The sequence below is a fragment of the Sorex araneus genome, chromosome 6, assembly GCF_027595985.1.
Source record: "Sorex araneus isolate mSorAra2 chromosome 6, mSorAra2.pri, whole genome shotgun sequence".
NCBI lineage: Eukaryota > Metazoa > Chordata > Mammalia > Eulipotyphla > Soricidae > Sorex > Sorex araneus.
The window spans coordinates 53,172,569-53,188,866 of NC_073307.1; the positions used below are offsets into that span (position 1 = coordinate 53,172,569).

The 16,298-nt window shown below is 50.6% G+C and overlaps 1 protein-coding gene across 10 annotated transcripts in view; it reads left to right on the top strand.

Annotated features, from left to right (window-relative positions):
* The window catches only part of MEF2A (myocyte enhancer factor 2A), a 95,413-nt gene extending 79,846 nt beyond the window's left edge, over positions 1-15,567 (top strand). For 8 of the 10 annotated variants that reach the window (XM_055141219.1, XM_055141218.1, XM_055141223.1 and 5 more), the window contains 5 exons: positions 428-615; positions 7,338-7,361; positions 9,650-9,776; positions 10,455-10,581; positions 12,442-15,567. In XM_055141219.1, coding sequence (XP_054997194.1) covers positions 428-615; positions 7,338-7,361; positions 9,650-9,776; positions 10,455-10,581; positions 12,442-12,760 — 785 coding nt within the window. In that variant the 3' untranslated portion in view covers positions 12,761-15,567. The remainder of the gene's footprint in view (positions 1-427; positions 616-7,337; positions 7,362-9,649; positions 9,777-10,454; positions 10,582-12,441) is intronic. The other 2 variants (XM_055141221.1, XM_055141220.1) reach the window with 1 other exon arrangement.
* Positions 15,568-16,298: the final 731 nt, after the last annotated feature.

Consider the following 16,298-nt stretch of genomic DNA (forward strand, 5'->3'; position numbering starts at 1 on the left):
CGAGGATCCAACAACCTCAGAGGCAGCTGGAGGGAGGGCACGGGACGGGCTTGGTAGAAGACGTCAGGGCTGCTTCCCCGGAGCCTGGCAGGAGGTTGCTGCTGTCCAGGTGGCCGCCAGCCTGGCCATGGGCCTGTCCTTCAGCTGTTTCCGGTGTCTTCTTCCCCAGTGGCAGCCCTGTAAGAAACAAGGCTCTCCCTTCACGTGCCCTCGGCAGATCCACGCGTGGGAAGGGAGAGCAGTCGTCAGTGTCCTGTGCGTTTCAGCCTTGGCTGGGTTTCGTACGTTTAACCGTGCTGGAGCTGCAGCTCCCTGCCATCTGTAGGTGTCACAGGCGGCGGGGCCTGAGGGACACGTGCTTCGCGTGCATGCCAGAGGAGTGAGGTGGCTCTCCTCACGCTAAGGAGTGCCGTTTCTTTCCCCCTAGGGAATGGATTTGTGAATTCAAGAGCGTCTCCTAGTTTGATTGGAACCACAGGTGCGAACAGCTTAGGCAAAGTCATGCCCACCAAGTCTCCCCCTCCCCCAGGCGGCGGCCCCCTCGGAATGAACAGCCGGAAGCCGGACCTCCGCGTCGTCATCCCTTCTTCCAGCAAGGGCGTGATGCCCCCCCTGGTACGTCCTTTCTCTTTAAATCAAGGGTTTCCTGAGGAGATAGCACTGCGGGGGAGGCCTGGGTTCAATCCCTGGCATCCCATGTGGCCCCCTGACCCTACCGCCAGCAGTGGTCTCTGAGCACAGCCAAGTCAGAACCATTTTCTACATAGTCTGTTCCTTGGTAAGTTTCTCTACCTTTCCCTGGTTATTATTTCTCTTAAATATGCACTTGAAGGCTGGGGGTCATTCAGAAGGGCCTGTTCACATGCTCGGCATGCTGGAAGCTTGACTTTGGTTCCAAGCACCAAGATGGGAGTAGTCCCCCATGTAAATATTAGTACCTGAGGCCAGGAAGATGAGTACGAGTCACGTTTACAAGGCAGAGGATTTACTCCCCCTACACCCGCCCATAAAAGCATCATTTATTTCAGAGAAATCTATTTTAAACATTACAAAGTTAGATTTGGGAACAATAGGAAAGAAACACTTGCTTAATTTAAAATTAAAGTGGAATAGGGAGAAGTCACTATCCTTAACTTTACCAGACTGAAACCTGAAACCCTCGCTTAACAATCTCTCTCCAAACTGATTAATTCTAACTTAATTTTTTGTTCTTTACTTTGCCTACTTGGATCTACTTACTTACCTACTTTGATCTGCCTACTTACACGTGCTTTTCCATGAAAAATACCAAATTATTTGTTAGAAACGCCTGTCTAACTGGAGAGTGATCGTAGGGTAGGGAAGAATGTATCAAGTGTGACTGAGTTCAGAGTGATTCTCTTTGTCCTTCCTCCTCCAGTGGCTCTTCCGGGTCCTTCCTAGTGACTCTGTGTGATTTCAGCCTTGTTTGCTTTGGAATCTTTGTATGTGGGTTTTTTTTTGTTGTTGGTTTTTTTGTTTGTTTGTTTGGCTTTTTTGGTCACACTTGACGATGCACAGGGGTTACTCCTGGCTCATGCACTCAGGAATTAACTCCTAGCAGTGCTCAGGGGACCCTATGGGATGCTGGGAATCGAACCCAGGTCGGCCGCGTGCAAGGCAAACGCCCTGCCCACTGTGCTGGATTTTTTCTATTCCCCTTACCTTGTTGGGGAAAAATTGGTATACACAAGTGTTTTTGTTTTTGTGTCATACCAGGTGATGCTCAGGACTTACTTCTGGCTCTGCACCCAGGGTACCAGGGATTGAACCCGGGTCGGCCTCATCCAGGGCAGACACCTACCTGTAGTACTACTGCTCTGGCAAGTCTTAAAACCATCCTGTTTAGCAGCTTGTTTGACTGCTAATATGTTCATTGATGTGACAGGTGTTTTTTACTGTGCAGCTGCTTATTTCACTGGCATGGAGGATAAATGAAATGATGCTTCCGGCTTTAGATAATCTGCATTTGTCTCATGCTTCGTAGGGTCTGAGATCTCTTTATGAGCATTGTTCCCTTGGATTATCAGGCTGGGTCCTGGCTAGGCAGTGCTGAGGACAGTGAGGGAGAAATCGGTACTAACCCACAGAAGAGCCAGGACCAAACTTTGGCAGGCAAAGAGCGACGCAGTATGTGCCCACCCGGGACCCAGGCCCCTGTGCCCATCCTCCCACTGTCCAACCCTTCCACAAGGTGCCACCATTTCTGCTGTGTCCAGTTGTTCTGCTTCTGGCCTGTTTTTCTTTTTCCAATTCATATTCCACAAGTGAAACTTTTTTTTACTTTTTGGGTCACTCCTGGCTCGCACTCAGGAATTAGTCCTGGTGGTGCTCAGGGGACCATAAGGGATGCTGGGAATTGAACCTGGGTTGGCCGTATGCAGGGCAAATGCCCTACCCGCTGTGCTATCACTCTAGCCCCTCACAAGTGAAACTTTTGAATAATTGTCAGGGGCTCATTTCATAGCCCAGCAGTGAAAATCCACTGACCGTAGATCGCAGCTCTTGCACCCAGCACGTCACGTACCATAGTTCACTACACAGTCACCGCAGATTTGATGCCAAATCTTTTTACCAAAAAAGTGGATTGTGACTGCTATTTTTACTTTGTTTTGGGTCTCCCTCATGGTGGTGAGGCTGGCACCTGTGCACCAGGCTGGTGGTTGAGTGCAGAGTCCCAAAGGAATCAGGCCCTCAGTGCTTGGGTCCCTGGCGACCTCCAGGGCTGCACTCGGCACTGCTGGGAAATAAGACACTAATGGCCATACTGTCCGCTGGACCCTCAGGGCCTTCTGTCCACTGGCTCCCCAGAATGTGATCTCAAAAACGTGCTAGCAGGCGAGAGCTAGCCCAGGGCCTTCGGTGCATCTGCCCACAAGCAGAGCATAGCGCCAGGGGTAAGCCCTGAGCGCCACCCAGCTGGGCTGGATTCCCCCACCCCAGGATGTGGCATTACTAGGAGGAAAGAGGTCCAGCAGTTATACAGTAAAATGCAGCGGCTGTTTTGACTGCTGTAAGTAATACTGCTCTGAACATACGGATGCAGAATCTGGGATAAATAAAAGCCTGAGATGATCTGGATCGTGTGCGATTTCCGTGTCGCTGTTGGGTGGCATCTCTGTGCCATTCCCGGGGACTGCACTCATCTACACTCCCACCGAGCGTTGTCCACGTCCTCCCCAGCACATTGTTTCCAGTCTCTCCTGCCAGCTGTTCTCACCATGTGACGTGGTACTGCGAGAGTGCCCTGCAATATCCCCTCCCATGTCTGAGGCTTCGGGGCCTCAAATGGAAGTGGCCAGTCGGAGCTTTCACTCCTGGAACAGGTTTCTTTGTTGTGGCTATTGTAACCCTAGTAACGACTCGGAAATGTTTATTGTACACTAGTACAATAGGGAAAAAGAGGGATTTATAGGTCATTAGAGGAGACAGAACTGGAAAAAACCGTGTCATAGCTCAAGAAATGGAAGCAGAAGAGGACAGTAGGCCAGCAGAAGGAATGGTGCTTTCAAATGGCAGCAAGGTGGATCTGCTCTAACCAATACAGATAATCACAGACGGGGTCATGATCATCAGCTAAAGCCAATCTGTGACTTAAATACCAAAAAGCTCCGTTTTCTCAAGACCTCTCAGGACAGTCACCAAGATAGAGCTTATTTTGTGCCAGAAAACAGACTTCAAGGAACTGAAATCCTAGAGCTGTGGACGTGAACAAGAGGAAAGAAAAAGTAGAAATTCATGAAACTTCAACAGTCAAAGGAATCAATTCAAAGCTAGCTCTTTAAATAAGGTCACTCAAATTAATAAATTTAAAGTCCAGAGGAAAGAAGATCCAGGTTATCATTGTCAAGAATAAAAGAGGCACTGCACAGCGGGTAGGGCGTTTGCCTTGCATGCGGCCAACCCAGGTTCGAATCCCAGCATCCCATATGGTCCCAGGGGTAATTCCTGAGTGCAGAGCCAAGAGTAACCCCTGTGCATCGCCAGGTGTGACCCAAAAGGAAAAAGAAAAAAAAGAATAAAAGAGGCGAGTCATAAAGCCCAGAAGACATTAAACATAACAAAGATTACTAGACACACATCTGTTCAGCTTAGATCCATGGGCAGGCGCATTACGTGGGAACAGACTACTGAAGAATTACCCCCACTCGGTGAAAGAGAAATAGTTCACCCGAGTGTAAATATCTATTAAAGACATTGAAGTTTGAAAATCTTCCCAAAAAACACTCCAGGACCAGATGGTTTCACAGTCAAATAATTAAGGAAAGAAATGACACCATGATTTTTTTCATAAAATAGACATGACGGGACCACCTCTAATACATTTTAAGTAGACCAGCAGTAAACCCTAATGCAAAATCAGAGGAAACAAATCCCTTCTAGTTTCTGTATGTTACAAAAGAAAACTTTGGGGCTTAGGAGGTAGCAGAGCAGGTACAGTGTTTGTTTGCCTTTCAGGTGGTTGACTTGGGGTCAATCCCCAGCGCCCCTTGTGGTCCTCAGAGCCGTGCTGGGGGTCACAGATAAGCAGAGTGGGAGGGCTTGGGGGTTGAGTACACCTTCGACGCTCACAGACATCTGTAAGTGGAGCTCGTGTAGGAGTCAGTGCTCATCACGTTCCAGTGGCACCATGTTTGGGTCTCACTCCCAAGGGTGTCCCAGAGAGGGCCCAAGGGTGCGCGGGGAGAATAACTGGCAGGTTCCAGGTCCCCTGGGAAAGCCATGCCAACCCATCCTGGGGACCTTCAAAGGAGCCTCGGGCCAAGCTGCTCCCTGGTGTTCTCTGCCCGGAAGAAACCAGAGAGGAAGCAGGAGGGACTGCTGAAGGATTCTCCGATGGAGGAGGAGGAGCTGCGACGCACCATTAGAGCACAGCCGCGTGTCGCAGGCCTGGGCCGGGAAACAGCACACTCGGATGACTTGAACCCCCAAGTCATTTCTGATGAGAAACGGTGATCTGAGAGGGGGACAGTCCGCAAGACAGAACGTCAGGGCTAGCCAGGGACAGGGCCCCTGGAGGATCCTCAGCTCCGTGGTGCTCCCGAGATGGAGGCGCTCAGAGGGGCCGGCTCCATCGAGCACGAGGCGAGGCACTCGGGTGCCTGCACACCGCGTGGCTGAACCCAACCCGAGCCCCTCCAGGAAGGACCCCAAAGCCAGGGGGTGTCCAATCCCCTGAGGAATTAATGCACAGCCCAGAGACTAAAGAAACAGTCATCCTAGTGGTGGCTGCACCGCATTTTCCCAGGGGCAGGGTCTGTGCTGTGAGGCCGGCCCACTTCGCAGTGGCCATCTAGAGGTATTTGAGAATGCGGTTCTTGTTTTTAAGGGGTTCTTTAATTTTTAAAAAATTTTAGATACCATTGCAAATAATGTTAATGATAGGGTTTCATGCATACAGTGCCCCAACACCAGGGCATTTTTAAGGACATAAAAGAAATTTCTTTAAATTTTGTGTGGAATCAAAAATATCCATAATAACCAAGTAACACCTAGAAAAAAAGAAAATTGGAGGAATTAACATTCCCAAATCTTAATGTTTACTACGGTAGAGTAATTAAAACTTTATGCTACAGGGACAAAGACTTTCAGATCACTATAACAAATTTGAGATTCCAGAGATAAATTCTCAGATACGGGGAAAGTTAATTTATAATAAAGGGACAAGAAGCATGAAGTATAACAAGAAGAGCTTCTTCAATATATGGTGCTGAGAAGACTTGATAGCCCATGCAGAAAGAAAATTATATTAGAACCCTACCTCACATCATTCACAAGGGTTAATTCAAAATGGATTAAAGACCTGGATATGATACTATTTCTATAAAATGCATTGAGGAAACATAGGCAAAAACTCTACTTGAACTCAGAAGAGCTGTCAATGATACAACTTTATTGGAGAATGCAGTTATTTTAAAACATATATAACAGACCCCCAGAAAGTGCTGGGGAAATGGCAGCTGGGGGGAAATGGGGAAATTATTAGAACCACCACTTAGAAACTAGACGTAGAAAAGCCTACTCCTCTCTTTCTCAAATAAAGCTCGAGAAAACTTGGGACCAGAGTGCTAAGACAGCGGGCAGGGTGCTTGCCTTGATCCCTGGTGCACATACAGTCCCCGGGCCCCATAAGGGGTACCTGAGCCCTACCAGGTATGGCCCCCAAACCAAGAAAACCCTAGAAATTGTTAAAAATCATTCATATTGCAAGAGTTATTTGTGAATTTCAAAGATTAAGGGCAGATTATACTTTGGCATTTGGTTTTTTTTTTTTTTTGGGGGGGGGCACACCTGGCTCTGCACTCAGAAATTACTCCTGGTGGTGCTCAGGGGACCATATGGGATGCTGGGAATCGAACCCGGGTCGGCCGCATGCAAGGCAAACGCCCTACCCGCTGTGCTATTGCGCCAGCCCCGGCATTTGATTGTTTTAGGAATTCTGGATGCATCTCTGTCATATACCAGTGTGTTCTTTAAGCTAGTCACACACTTGAATGATCCAGTATGTTGGTGTGTAAATTACTGCTGGGGATGATGATAATTTGTGAGACAGTTGGAAAAAAAAAAACAAGTGGAAGGCAAGTGATTGTTTTCAGCATTTAAAAACCAGCTTCCCTCCTATTTTGCACCATTTATTTGTGGGTAAATTTGCATTTGGATCCTGCTTCACCTATCAGTGATGTTTATAAAGGTGTACCTTGATTTAAGTAAATTAAGAAAGAATTGAGATTTCTATGCAGTGAGTGTATCAATTTGCCTTCATCTCCAGATCTTTATATATGTAGTTTTTCCATTGAGGTTATTAACATGAAAATTAAATCTGTGGGACTGGGGAAATAGTACAGCAGGCAGGGTGACTGGCTTACACATGACCTGAGTTTGATCCCCGACACTCTTCAGGGTGAGCATCTGAGTGTGGTCCAAAAAACAAAAGGAGAGAAAAAACCTAAATTTGCACATGTTAACTCTGTGTAAGTCCCGCTACTTAACAACTATTCTTAACATGTTTGCTTACTGTTTCATACTCAGTACTAGTACTGAGGAAAAGAAGAGAACATAAATGTCCCTGCTTGCTAGGGAGCAGAGATCAGGACTGGTGTGAGTGTAGAGCCAGGCAGCAGCCCGGCGCCCCTTCCAGACGGGGTCCCAGGGCAGGGCAAGTCAGGGCTGCTGCAGGGGCCGGGCCTTGGGACTGGAGGGGCTCCTCGGCAGAGGTGGTGCCCCAGGCCCTTGCTAGTGCCCGGGCAGCAGGTTTCCTTGGAGCATCTTTGATACCCGAGCACCAACCGTGACTCTCTGTCCCTCTCATGTGCTGGCAGTCGGAGGAAGAGGAGTCGGAGCTGGTGAGTGTGGGCTTCTGCCGGGAGGGGTGGCGAGCAGCGCGCAGGCTGACGCTCGCACCCTGCCTGGCCACCAGCCTTCCCTGTTTGTGTGTGTTTGCCTTGTTGTTCAGCTGACCAAACACTTGGAATGATTCAATGATTTCCTGGTAGTCCTGTTATTTTGTTTATGCTTGTTTATCTTGACTCATTTTGTTTGTTGGAGGGAACATTGGGACAGTCTTTAAAAACAATAGCTGCCCTTGATCACCGGACACAGATAGTTTTTTTTTTTTTAAGAAAAGATATGAAATACCTTATATAGCTCCCCAAATTAACATATTTTTAGAAAATGACTTCACCCTCAGAGTTCCTCAGATTGTAACACATGGTCTTGTGTTATTTCTCTTTCTTTCAAAACGATGACATCATTTTCGGTGAGGTCACCTTTTCCCAGCTGGCGCCAGTCCATCCTGCACGCGCGCAGCAAGGCCACAAGAGGGTTCCTGGTTTCTGAGAGGAGCAGTGCCAGGGCCTGTCACGACGCTGCCTCGGAGCGCCTTTCTCTCCCTCACCCCCAGCTTTCCCGCTAGGAAGTAATTTGACCCAAACTAGCTTTGAGTTGATCCATATCTTCTTTGGGAACTAAAACCCACATCTCAGAGGTGTGATATATTGACTCAGTGTCAGTGGTTAGGAATAAAGACTGGAAAGTGTTTTGTTTTTGGCCAGGACAGGGGTTCATACTGCATGAAAGCATGGGGCAGACGCGCTTTTAGTTTAAAATATGAATGCATGCTGGCGTGTTTTGCAGCGTTTTCAAAGAAGGTTGCCTCATCTCAGAATAAGAGGTGATTATGTCTGCCTTTGTGATTGTTCTCACAGTTTTAGATGTATATTTTCGTTTACTAATACAAAACTCCAAGTATGATGTATATTTTTGCAAATTTGAATTCTCTTTGGAGGATAGTTTAATGATTATTAAGCAGAAGTTCATAATTCAAAATAAAACAGCTCATCTGAAATAGACCTTTTTGCAAGTTGTAAAATGCTTTGTGTGAATTTTGCAGTAGTAGGTCGCCCTCTGCTGCTTCTGAAAATGCTTTCATAGAGCACAGTGGCACGAGGTCAGGAGTGCTTAAATCTCCCAGAGCCCCCATCCTCCCACCCAGCCGCGGCTCTCAGACTAAATCTAAATCAAGTCCAAAATTCATGAACTTGGGGGTAGGAGCAGTATTAAAGCGAGCAAGGCCTTGCAGGCGACTTACATGGGTTCAGTCCCAGCACCCCTGAGCCCACCTGAGCACAGAGCCAGGAGTAAGCCCTGGGCCTCAAAACAGGTAAAGATTAATCTGATGCATGGACAGAAATGCCTTTCCTGCTCCTCACAGTGCCCCCTCAGCCAGGTCTTGAAGATGTATTTCTAAATGTTTGAGGAGTAGAACATCTAGAAATTGTCGCTTTATAAACCAGTATAGAACTAAACGGTTATTTCTAGTCTTTGATTCTGTTGGCATCAGCTAATTCAGGGGTCAGCAGCCGCTGTGGGTGGTCTCAGCATGGCTGGGTGTGGCCCGCATCCTTCCCGCTGGCACCGTCTGACAGTGATTCCAGAGAAACCTGACGCTGTCCTCCAGGGCGCCTGTTACGCTTCTGCTCGTCTTGCTCAGCCCCACACGGCAGTTCTCAGGCTTCAGCCGTCCGCCTAGGAAAGTCCCCCTAGAATGTAGTTTTGGCCTGGTGGTGTCCCCGTGGCTGCTGGCGGGGCAGGTGTGGGGCACACTGTTGAGCTGACTGCCCCGCAGCCGGCTTGGTTTCTTTTTAAGTCACTGGCGTTGGAGGCGGGTTGTTTCGTTGCTCCAGTCAGCTCTCCTCAGCTGGGGAACTGGGCGACAGGAAACCCGCTGGGTCGGGGCATAGGGAGGGCTGCGTCCCACAGCCCCAGCCCCGTTTCCTTGGGGCCTGAGGCATTTACAGGACACTTCAGTCAGCCGTGACTTTAGGCCACATGAAGGAAATCCACATCCTTGGACTTAAGGACCATTTGAGATTCCGTCCACTGTCCTTGCACATCTTCCTTTAGGGCTCGCCAGCAAGACACGAAGGAGACCTCACAAGAGTTTCTGTCTCACACCAATGAACTTCGTCCCTGGAAATTAAATCCTTAGTCCCGTTAGTATTGGAAAGGCTTTTTCACATTAACACTGCTTCATCGTAAAACTGTGAAGAATGTCACTTTTTAATTGCATGTTCTTTTTAAAATAGTCTGATCCTAAATACCTACCGAGTCACACTTCTGTCTTCTGTCACAGAATACCCAAAGGATAAGCAGCTCGCAAGCCGCCCAGCCGCTCGCTACCCCCGTGGTGTCGGTGACCACCCCCAGCCTGCCCCCGCAGGGCGTCGTCTACTCCGCCATGCCCACGGCCTACAACCCGGGTGAGTCTCCGCTGAACGGCCCAGGCTGAGGACCATGATGGCAGGCGGGGGGGCCAGAGCCATGGCATGAGGCCAACCCAGGTTCCATCTCCAGCACCCATGGAGTGCCCTGAGCCCCACCATGAGTGATTCCTGAGTGCAGAGCCAGGAGTGACCCCTGAGCATTGTGGGTGTAGCTCCCCAAAAACACAAATAAGCCCCTAGTGTATGTGAGCCCGCATGCAGTCGCCTGCAGGGCGTCCTGGGCACCTGGTGGAGCCCGGGCCTTGCACAGGCCTCCAGGTGCCATCCCCCATGCCCCATAGGGGCCCCAGGCACCATGGGGTATGGCCCAGACAGTGTTGGTTCCCCAGAGAGACAGACACACGCAGACCGCTCTTGGCGCCCAAGAAAGAGGCAGGTTAGGAGTCTGCCACCTCTGGCCCGGCTGGCGCGACCCCACGTGTGAACAGCGCTCGTGCTGACCAGGGCCGAGACACTCTCGCCTGCCGGGAAGGGGCCTGGGACGGGCTGTCCGCAGAGGGACCCTCCCGTGAAGTCCTGTTAGTTCTGTTCGAAGTCTAGAAAGCCACCCTGTCTGGGATGAAGGGTGATGCAGCCCCGTCCCGGAAACCAGCCTTGAGGGAAGCACGTGGCTTCTCCACGGAGACACTTCTGAGTCGCGTCCTTGCCTTGCAGACTACTCGCTGTCCAGTGCTGAGCTCTCCGCCCTGCAGGGCTTCAGCCCCACGGGCCCACTGTCTCTGGGGCAGGTCTCCGCCTGGCAGGGGCACCACCTCGGGCAGGCGGCCCTCAGCTCGCTCGTGTGAGTACCCGCGTGCTCACCTGCCTCTGCTCCTTGGGAGGGTGCTGTGTAAACCAAAAAAGGGGGCACAGGGCATGGGCGCTCGCTCTCTCTCCCACCGCCTGCATTCGGTAGTCTCGAGCCGCTTCCCCCACCCCAGGCAGGACGATGGCGACGAGGAGGCAAAGGAAGGAACAGGAGCCAGGGTGGTTGGTCTTTGTTGCAATTGATTCCATTCCCATCTCCATTCTCCTCTGATTCTCCTGCTTCTTCCTCCCCCATTCTCCTTCATTCTCCTCCTCTGGATCTGGATCTCGATCCAGCTTCTCCAGATCTGGCTCTGGACCCCCAGCCCACTCTTACAGCCTAGTTAAATCCCCCAGCATGAAGGGTTGGGGCTTATACATAGGTGTGGTCACAATTCTTTCCCTCAGGGGATGCTGCTTCTAGGACAGATTCTCATACAGCAAGATGATCCGCCTAAGGGCAAAATTCCATGGGTGTGTTTCTCCTCTCCTTGTCCAAACTAACATATAAGCATTCATAATATTAATCATTTTGTATGGACTTAGTAAGAGATACATTAAGCCTTATAGAATTGCTCTCCTGGGGCCATCTTGATCTCAGACTACAGTGCTCAGGCCAGATTAGTCTTTCCTATCCCTAGCAGGGTCCTAGTCTTGTCATTGTCTTTGGATCACAACAGCATTTGTCCATGATCAAGCTCTTAACTTATAGTTAAGAATCGTGGCACTTTGGCCTGGCCCATATCGATGCCAGGGTAGCTCACAGCTTGCCCTGGGACCCTGCTTTTGGGGTGCTAGGAACTAAGGGCAGCTGAGGCTTAAGTCAAGAATGCCCGCGAATGAATAATATTCAAAGCCAATTAAATCCCAAGTTATAAAGCATAATATTAACTGTCTTCCTTTGTCCATACAGAAAGGACATTGCTTTAAAGTAACTATTCAAAAGACAGAGGAGAAAGGCAATATTTCACTCATACATATAAAATCATAGATTTCTGAGGAATCTGACCTTACAAGTTAACAGAGTCTGATTAGGGGGAAAAGGTGACAGACCGGTTGGGGAAGAGAGCATGGAGAGGAGCCTACAGATAAACGCAGTGGAATGGAAGTGCCTCAGGAGCACTGTGATAAACCTAAGCTTCCTGTGGCAAGGGAAACAGGACATACCTGTGTTGTCTTACAGTGTTTAGAAATTATTACCAGATAAACCTAAACTCTTTGTGGCAGGGAGAAAGGACAAACCAATGATATCCTACAGGTGCTGTGCCCGGTTCAGCCGGCAGCGCCAGCGTGCCTTCCTAGAAGGGATTCGAGGAGCAGGGCTGCTCTCTGGGGATGGCCTGGCAGGGAAAGCTGCCTCTGGGTCACTGAGGCCGCCTCACGGTCCCAGACACAGGGTGGGGCAGAGGGGGGGAGGGCTGCAGGGCTGGTGAGTGTCTGCGGGTGGGCCGGAGCCCACAGGATAGAGGAGCCCTGAGGCTAGAGGCAGTGCCCCACCCCCCACCCTAGCCAGAGCCTCTGAGACCCTCCACATCAGCCCCTGCTCTCCAGACAGGACGGCCACGGTGGGGGACCCCAGCCCTGGCCTCCATGTGCCTTAGTGCCTGCTGGGTCAGCCCACGGTAAGGAAGACCCAGAACAGACCCTCCCCCTACTTGACCCCTTACCTCTTCCTCCCCAGGCTCGGGGACCCCTGAGCCAGTGTCCCCAGTGCTTCTCTCAGAAGTCCCCTCGCCAAGCCCTGGTCCTCCTGTGCACCGTTACCGGTCACCTCGTAAACTGGCATGGGAAAGGGTGTGAGGGGGGCAGTGCCGGGCAGGCCACTCTCCCCACCTTCTCCCTTCCCTGCCCGCAGCGCCGGCAGCCAGGTCCCTCAGGGCTCGAGTCTGTCCATCAACACCAACCCCAACATCAGCATCAAGTCGGAGCCCATCTCCCCGCCGCGGGACCGCATGACGCCGTCGGGCTTCCAGCCGCAGCCGCCGCCACGGCAGGAGATGGGCCGCTCCCCTGTGGACAGTCTCAGCAGCTCCAGCAGCTCCTACGATGGCAGTGACCGGGAGGACCCACGGGGCGACTTCCACTCGCCCATTGCACTGGGCAGACCCCCGAACGCTGAGGGCAGGGAGAGCCCATCAGTGAAGCGCATGCGGATGGACGCGTGGGTGACCTAAGCGGCCGCCTGGCCCCGCTGGACAGTCCTACCTATCTAACCGGCCACGCAGGACGCAAGTGGACTATTTATATGTACATACATATATGGCCCTTCACGTATGTATGTATGTAGGTGTGCGTGTGTGTGTGTGTGAGGGGAGGGTGCATACGCAGGGTCACGCACTTACCTGCGAGTTCCTCCTGGCCACCCGAGTCCAGTGTGGCGGCTGCCGGGCTGCCCTGTGCGACGCCCACACTGGCCCACGGCAGCCCCAGGCCCCTGCTCTTCTCAGCTATAACGTGGTGACTAGTGACTTGAGAAAAACGCTTTGTAGAACAGAGCAGTAGAAAAGCAGGACCCAAGAAAGCAATACTGTACATAAAACGTCATTTCTATTAGTGCCCGACCTGGCCTGGGTCTCTATTGCAATGGGGTGCATGGGAAAGGGCTGTTGATATTAAAAACAAGAAAAAAATTACAAACCTTCCCCACATAACTGTTTTGCACGTGCAAAAAATGTATTGGGTCAAGAAGTGATCTTTAGCTAATAAAAGAATAGGAAACACGCATGAGATATTCTGAAATACTAGCCTAGAAATATAGAGCATTAACAGATAAATTAATATATTAAGTTATAATTGGAATATGGCAGAAGTTCCTTTTTACTTTTTTGTCCTCCAAGGGGGTATGACTTTAGCTCATATATTTTCTATGAAAGAAACACCCTTATGAATTGATGACTATATAAAATTATATTCACTACTTTTGAACACAGTCTGCTCTGAATTATTTATATAAGCCAAAGCTGTAACTTTTTTTTAGAGAATAGCTTTATCTTGTTTTAACTTTTTAGTTTTATTTTAAGAGGGGGAAAAAAATATCTTGCAAGCAGAACTTTGGAAAAAAAAAGCCATGAACACTCTATATGTAAATTAAAAGTGGAGCCAAACTCTGTGTATATAGCATCTTAAATATATTCTCACCTTTGATGTCAGTACCTATGTATTGTATGGTCACCAGATTAAAAAGTCTATTTTTGTGGATTGCCGCCAGCTGCGGGGAGGGACTATGTCCTTAAGAGTCAGTTGTCACTGTTTGATATTTGCTATTTTGTTACTATGCTATCCTTGGATTGGGATCCTGGGCGGGTTTCCGCAGAGGCTGTGGCCGGGGGCTCTCCCTGGCACCCGAGTCTCGGTGCTGGCGGCAGTGCTGAAGGTTTTATACGTGTACATACGCGGCAAGGTGGCAGAGACTGGTGTCCGGTTCGTCCTGCACAAGTACAGGGCCTGTCATCATGGGTTTTATTCAGGCATTACTGAAGTCCTGCCCTGTGCGAGGCCAGACAAGGTTTGCTGAGGGGCAGAGAGGCGGCTCCCGCCCCTGCCCGCACACACCGGCCCCGCCACGTGGGCAGAGCCAGAACACCCCTTTCCCGGGCTGTGCCATGAGCCGGATCCGTGCCCGGGAGGGCTGGGCCCCTGCTGCTGCTTTTCGCCCCCTCCCGGGAATGCGCAGGCGCCGCCACCTCCCGGCCGCCCCCGCGGCGCTCCTGGCAGCTCCAGCCCCGGTCGGCGTCGGCGCGTTGGGGCCAGGCCGTCCGGCGCTTTGGTGGGAAGGGTCCTCAGACCGGCCTCACTTTCCTAGGACTTCCAGGCCCGGCCCCGCCCGGGTTCCCGAGCTGATCCTTACCACTTTGTAAACCGTTCCTCGCGTTGAAAGTGTTGAGTGATTCTTTCATCCCTCTGCATGCTCCCGAGCTTCTGCACACCGGGGAGAGGAGTTGCCACATTCACATTTACTGTCTATTTTCTTGTGTGCCTTACGAGATGGCTTTCTGACTGTATCTCAATAGTCTTCTTTCTATGCAGGTTTATAATCAGCACTACTGTTTTCTAAACTAATCCTACACGAGGCTCGGAGTTTGTATCTCAATGACTGACCAAGCACCCACGTGTTCCGCTTTCTGGAACAGACTGTTAGCCCTCCCACAGGCCCAGAACACGTGTGCGCGCGCCCCCGGAGGGCAGCCCCCTCGCACCCCCCCTCACCGCCGTGTTTGTACCATCACAGCACCGTGCATCTGCTCAGACAGGTATTTCATCACTAAGAGCTTCGCGTGGCGCCGGCCCCAGCTCAGGCCGCCGGCGCCTACTGCCAGCCAGTCACTGTCTCTCCCACCCAAACTCCATCTTTCTGAGCCCTAACAACATCCATTGTGTCCAAAACGAAATCAGGGGTTTGTTCTAGACGAACAATATCTGTTTCACCATTTCCTTTAACTGTAAGGACAGATTTAAAAAAGAAAAAAAGAGCATGAACCTTTTCTGTATTAACCATCACGCGCACAAGAAATACATAGTAAATAAGGAACCAGAAACTCCTGGCGTTGGGTCGTAAGAAGCTAGATGATTAGAATGTGAAAAAGATTTTGACAAATGTAAAGCTTTTATTTCTCTGTAGAAACTTTTCTTCATGTGGCTGTGCAAGAAGGCGCACTCCTTTGCTCTATTGAAAATGGCTTTTTTAACAGAGATTTATGTATTTGGTGAATGTTTGTAGTCAGCAGTTCACAGGAGACGCTGTATGCAGTCGGATCATGTGAAACCGTTTGGCGGCACAAGCTGGACTTTGTTGCCATCCTTGAGATGAAGCTTTTAAGAAAAAGTGATCTCAAATTTTCCCTGAATGTGTTGTTTTTCTTCATTATACAATAAATATTATAGTGAACTTTTTATCCAATGGTTAAGAAAACTGCTAGAGGTCGTTGTGAACTCTTTGTACCTGCACTCACTACAGTAAAGGCGGACTGGCTTTTCCTGTGCACTCGGACTCTGTCATCTTTGCACCCGGGGCCTGGGCCCTTGAGCCAGCAGTGGGGCGCCGTGGGCAGCAGCTGGGTGGTGTGGGCAGCGGTGTGGGCAGTGGTGTGGAAGGATGGATTCAAGCTCTTCAGTCCAGAATAACTTCTCACTCGATTGCACACAGCACCCAAGGGTTAACTTCCGGGCCTTGGCTCTGTCCCTCTTTTAAAGACGGGAAGGCACTGGCTCTGCATGCAGTTACCAGGCTTCACATAATCCCCTAAGCACCACTAGGTGTGACCCCAAAATGCGGTTCAGTGGGCATTTGAACTCTGAGGGCACAGAGAAGAGGCGAGAGACCCCCTGGAGGGGTTCTGTCTGCAGACCTGCCACTGGGGCAGAGCAGAGCAGCTCCTGGGCCTGCTCCCAGCTGCTCGACTCCTGCTTCACCCGAGAGGGAGACGCCTGTGTGCTTCCGTGCAGGTCACTGGAAGCGCGCGGTGCTAGGACCGTCTTCACAGCTGTGGCTGTTAGAATCCACGCGCCTGATTTCCCAGCCGACACGTGCTGTCCCTTGACACCCGAGTTCTCCAAGCTCTCCGGGGGCTGCTCACAAGTAGTGCTCAGGAGATCCAGGGGCTGGATGGCCCAAGGCTTGAAATGGGGGCTGGGGCGGTGCTCTGCAGGCCTGCACTCCAGCCCCGAGTTTCTAGTCTTCGGGCCACATCCAGGGGTTCTGTGCAGTGCTGGGGT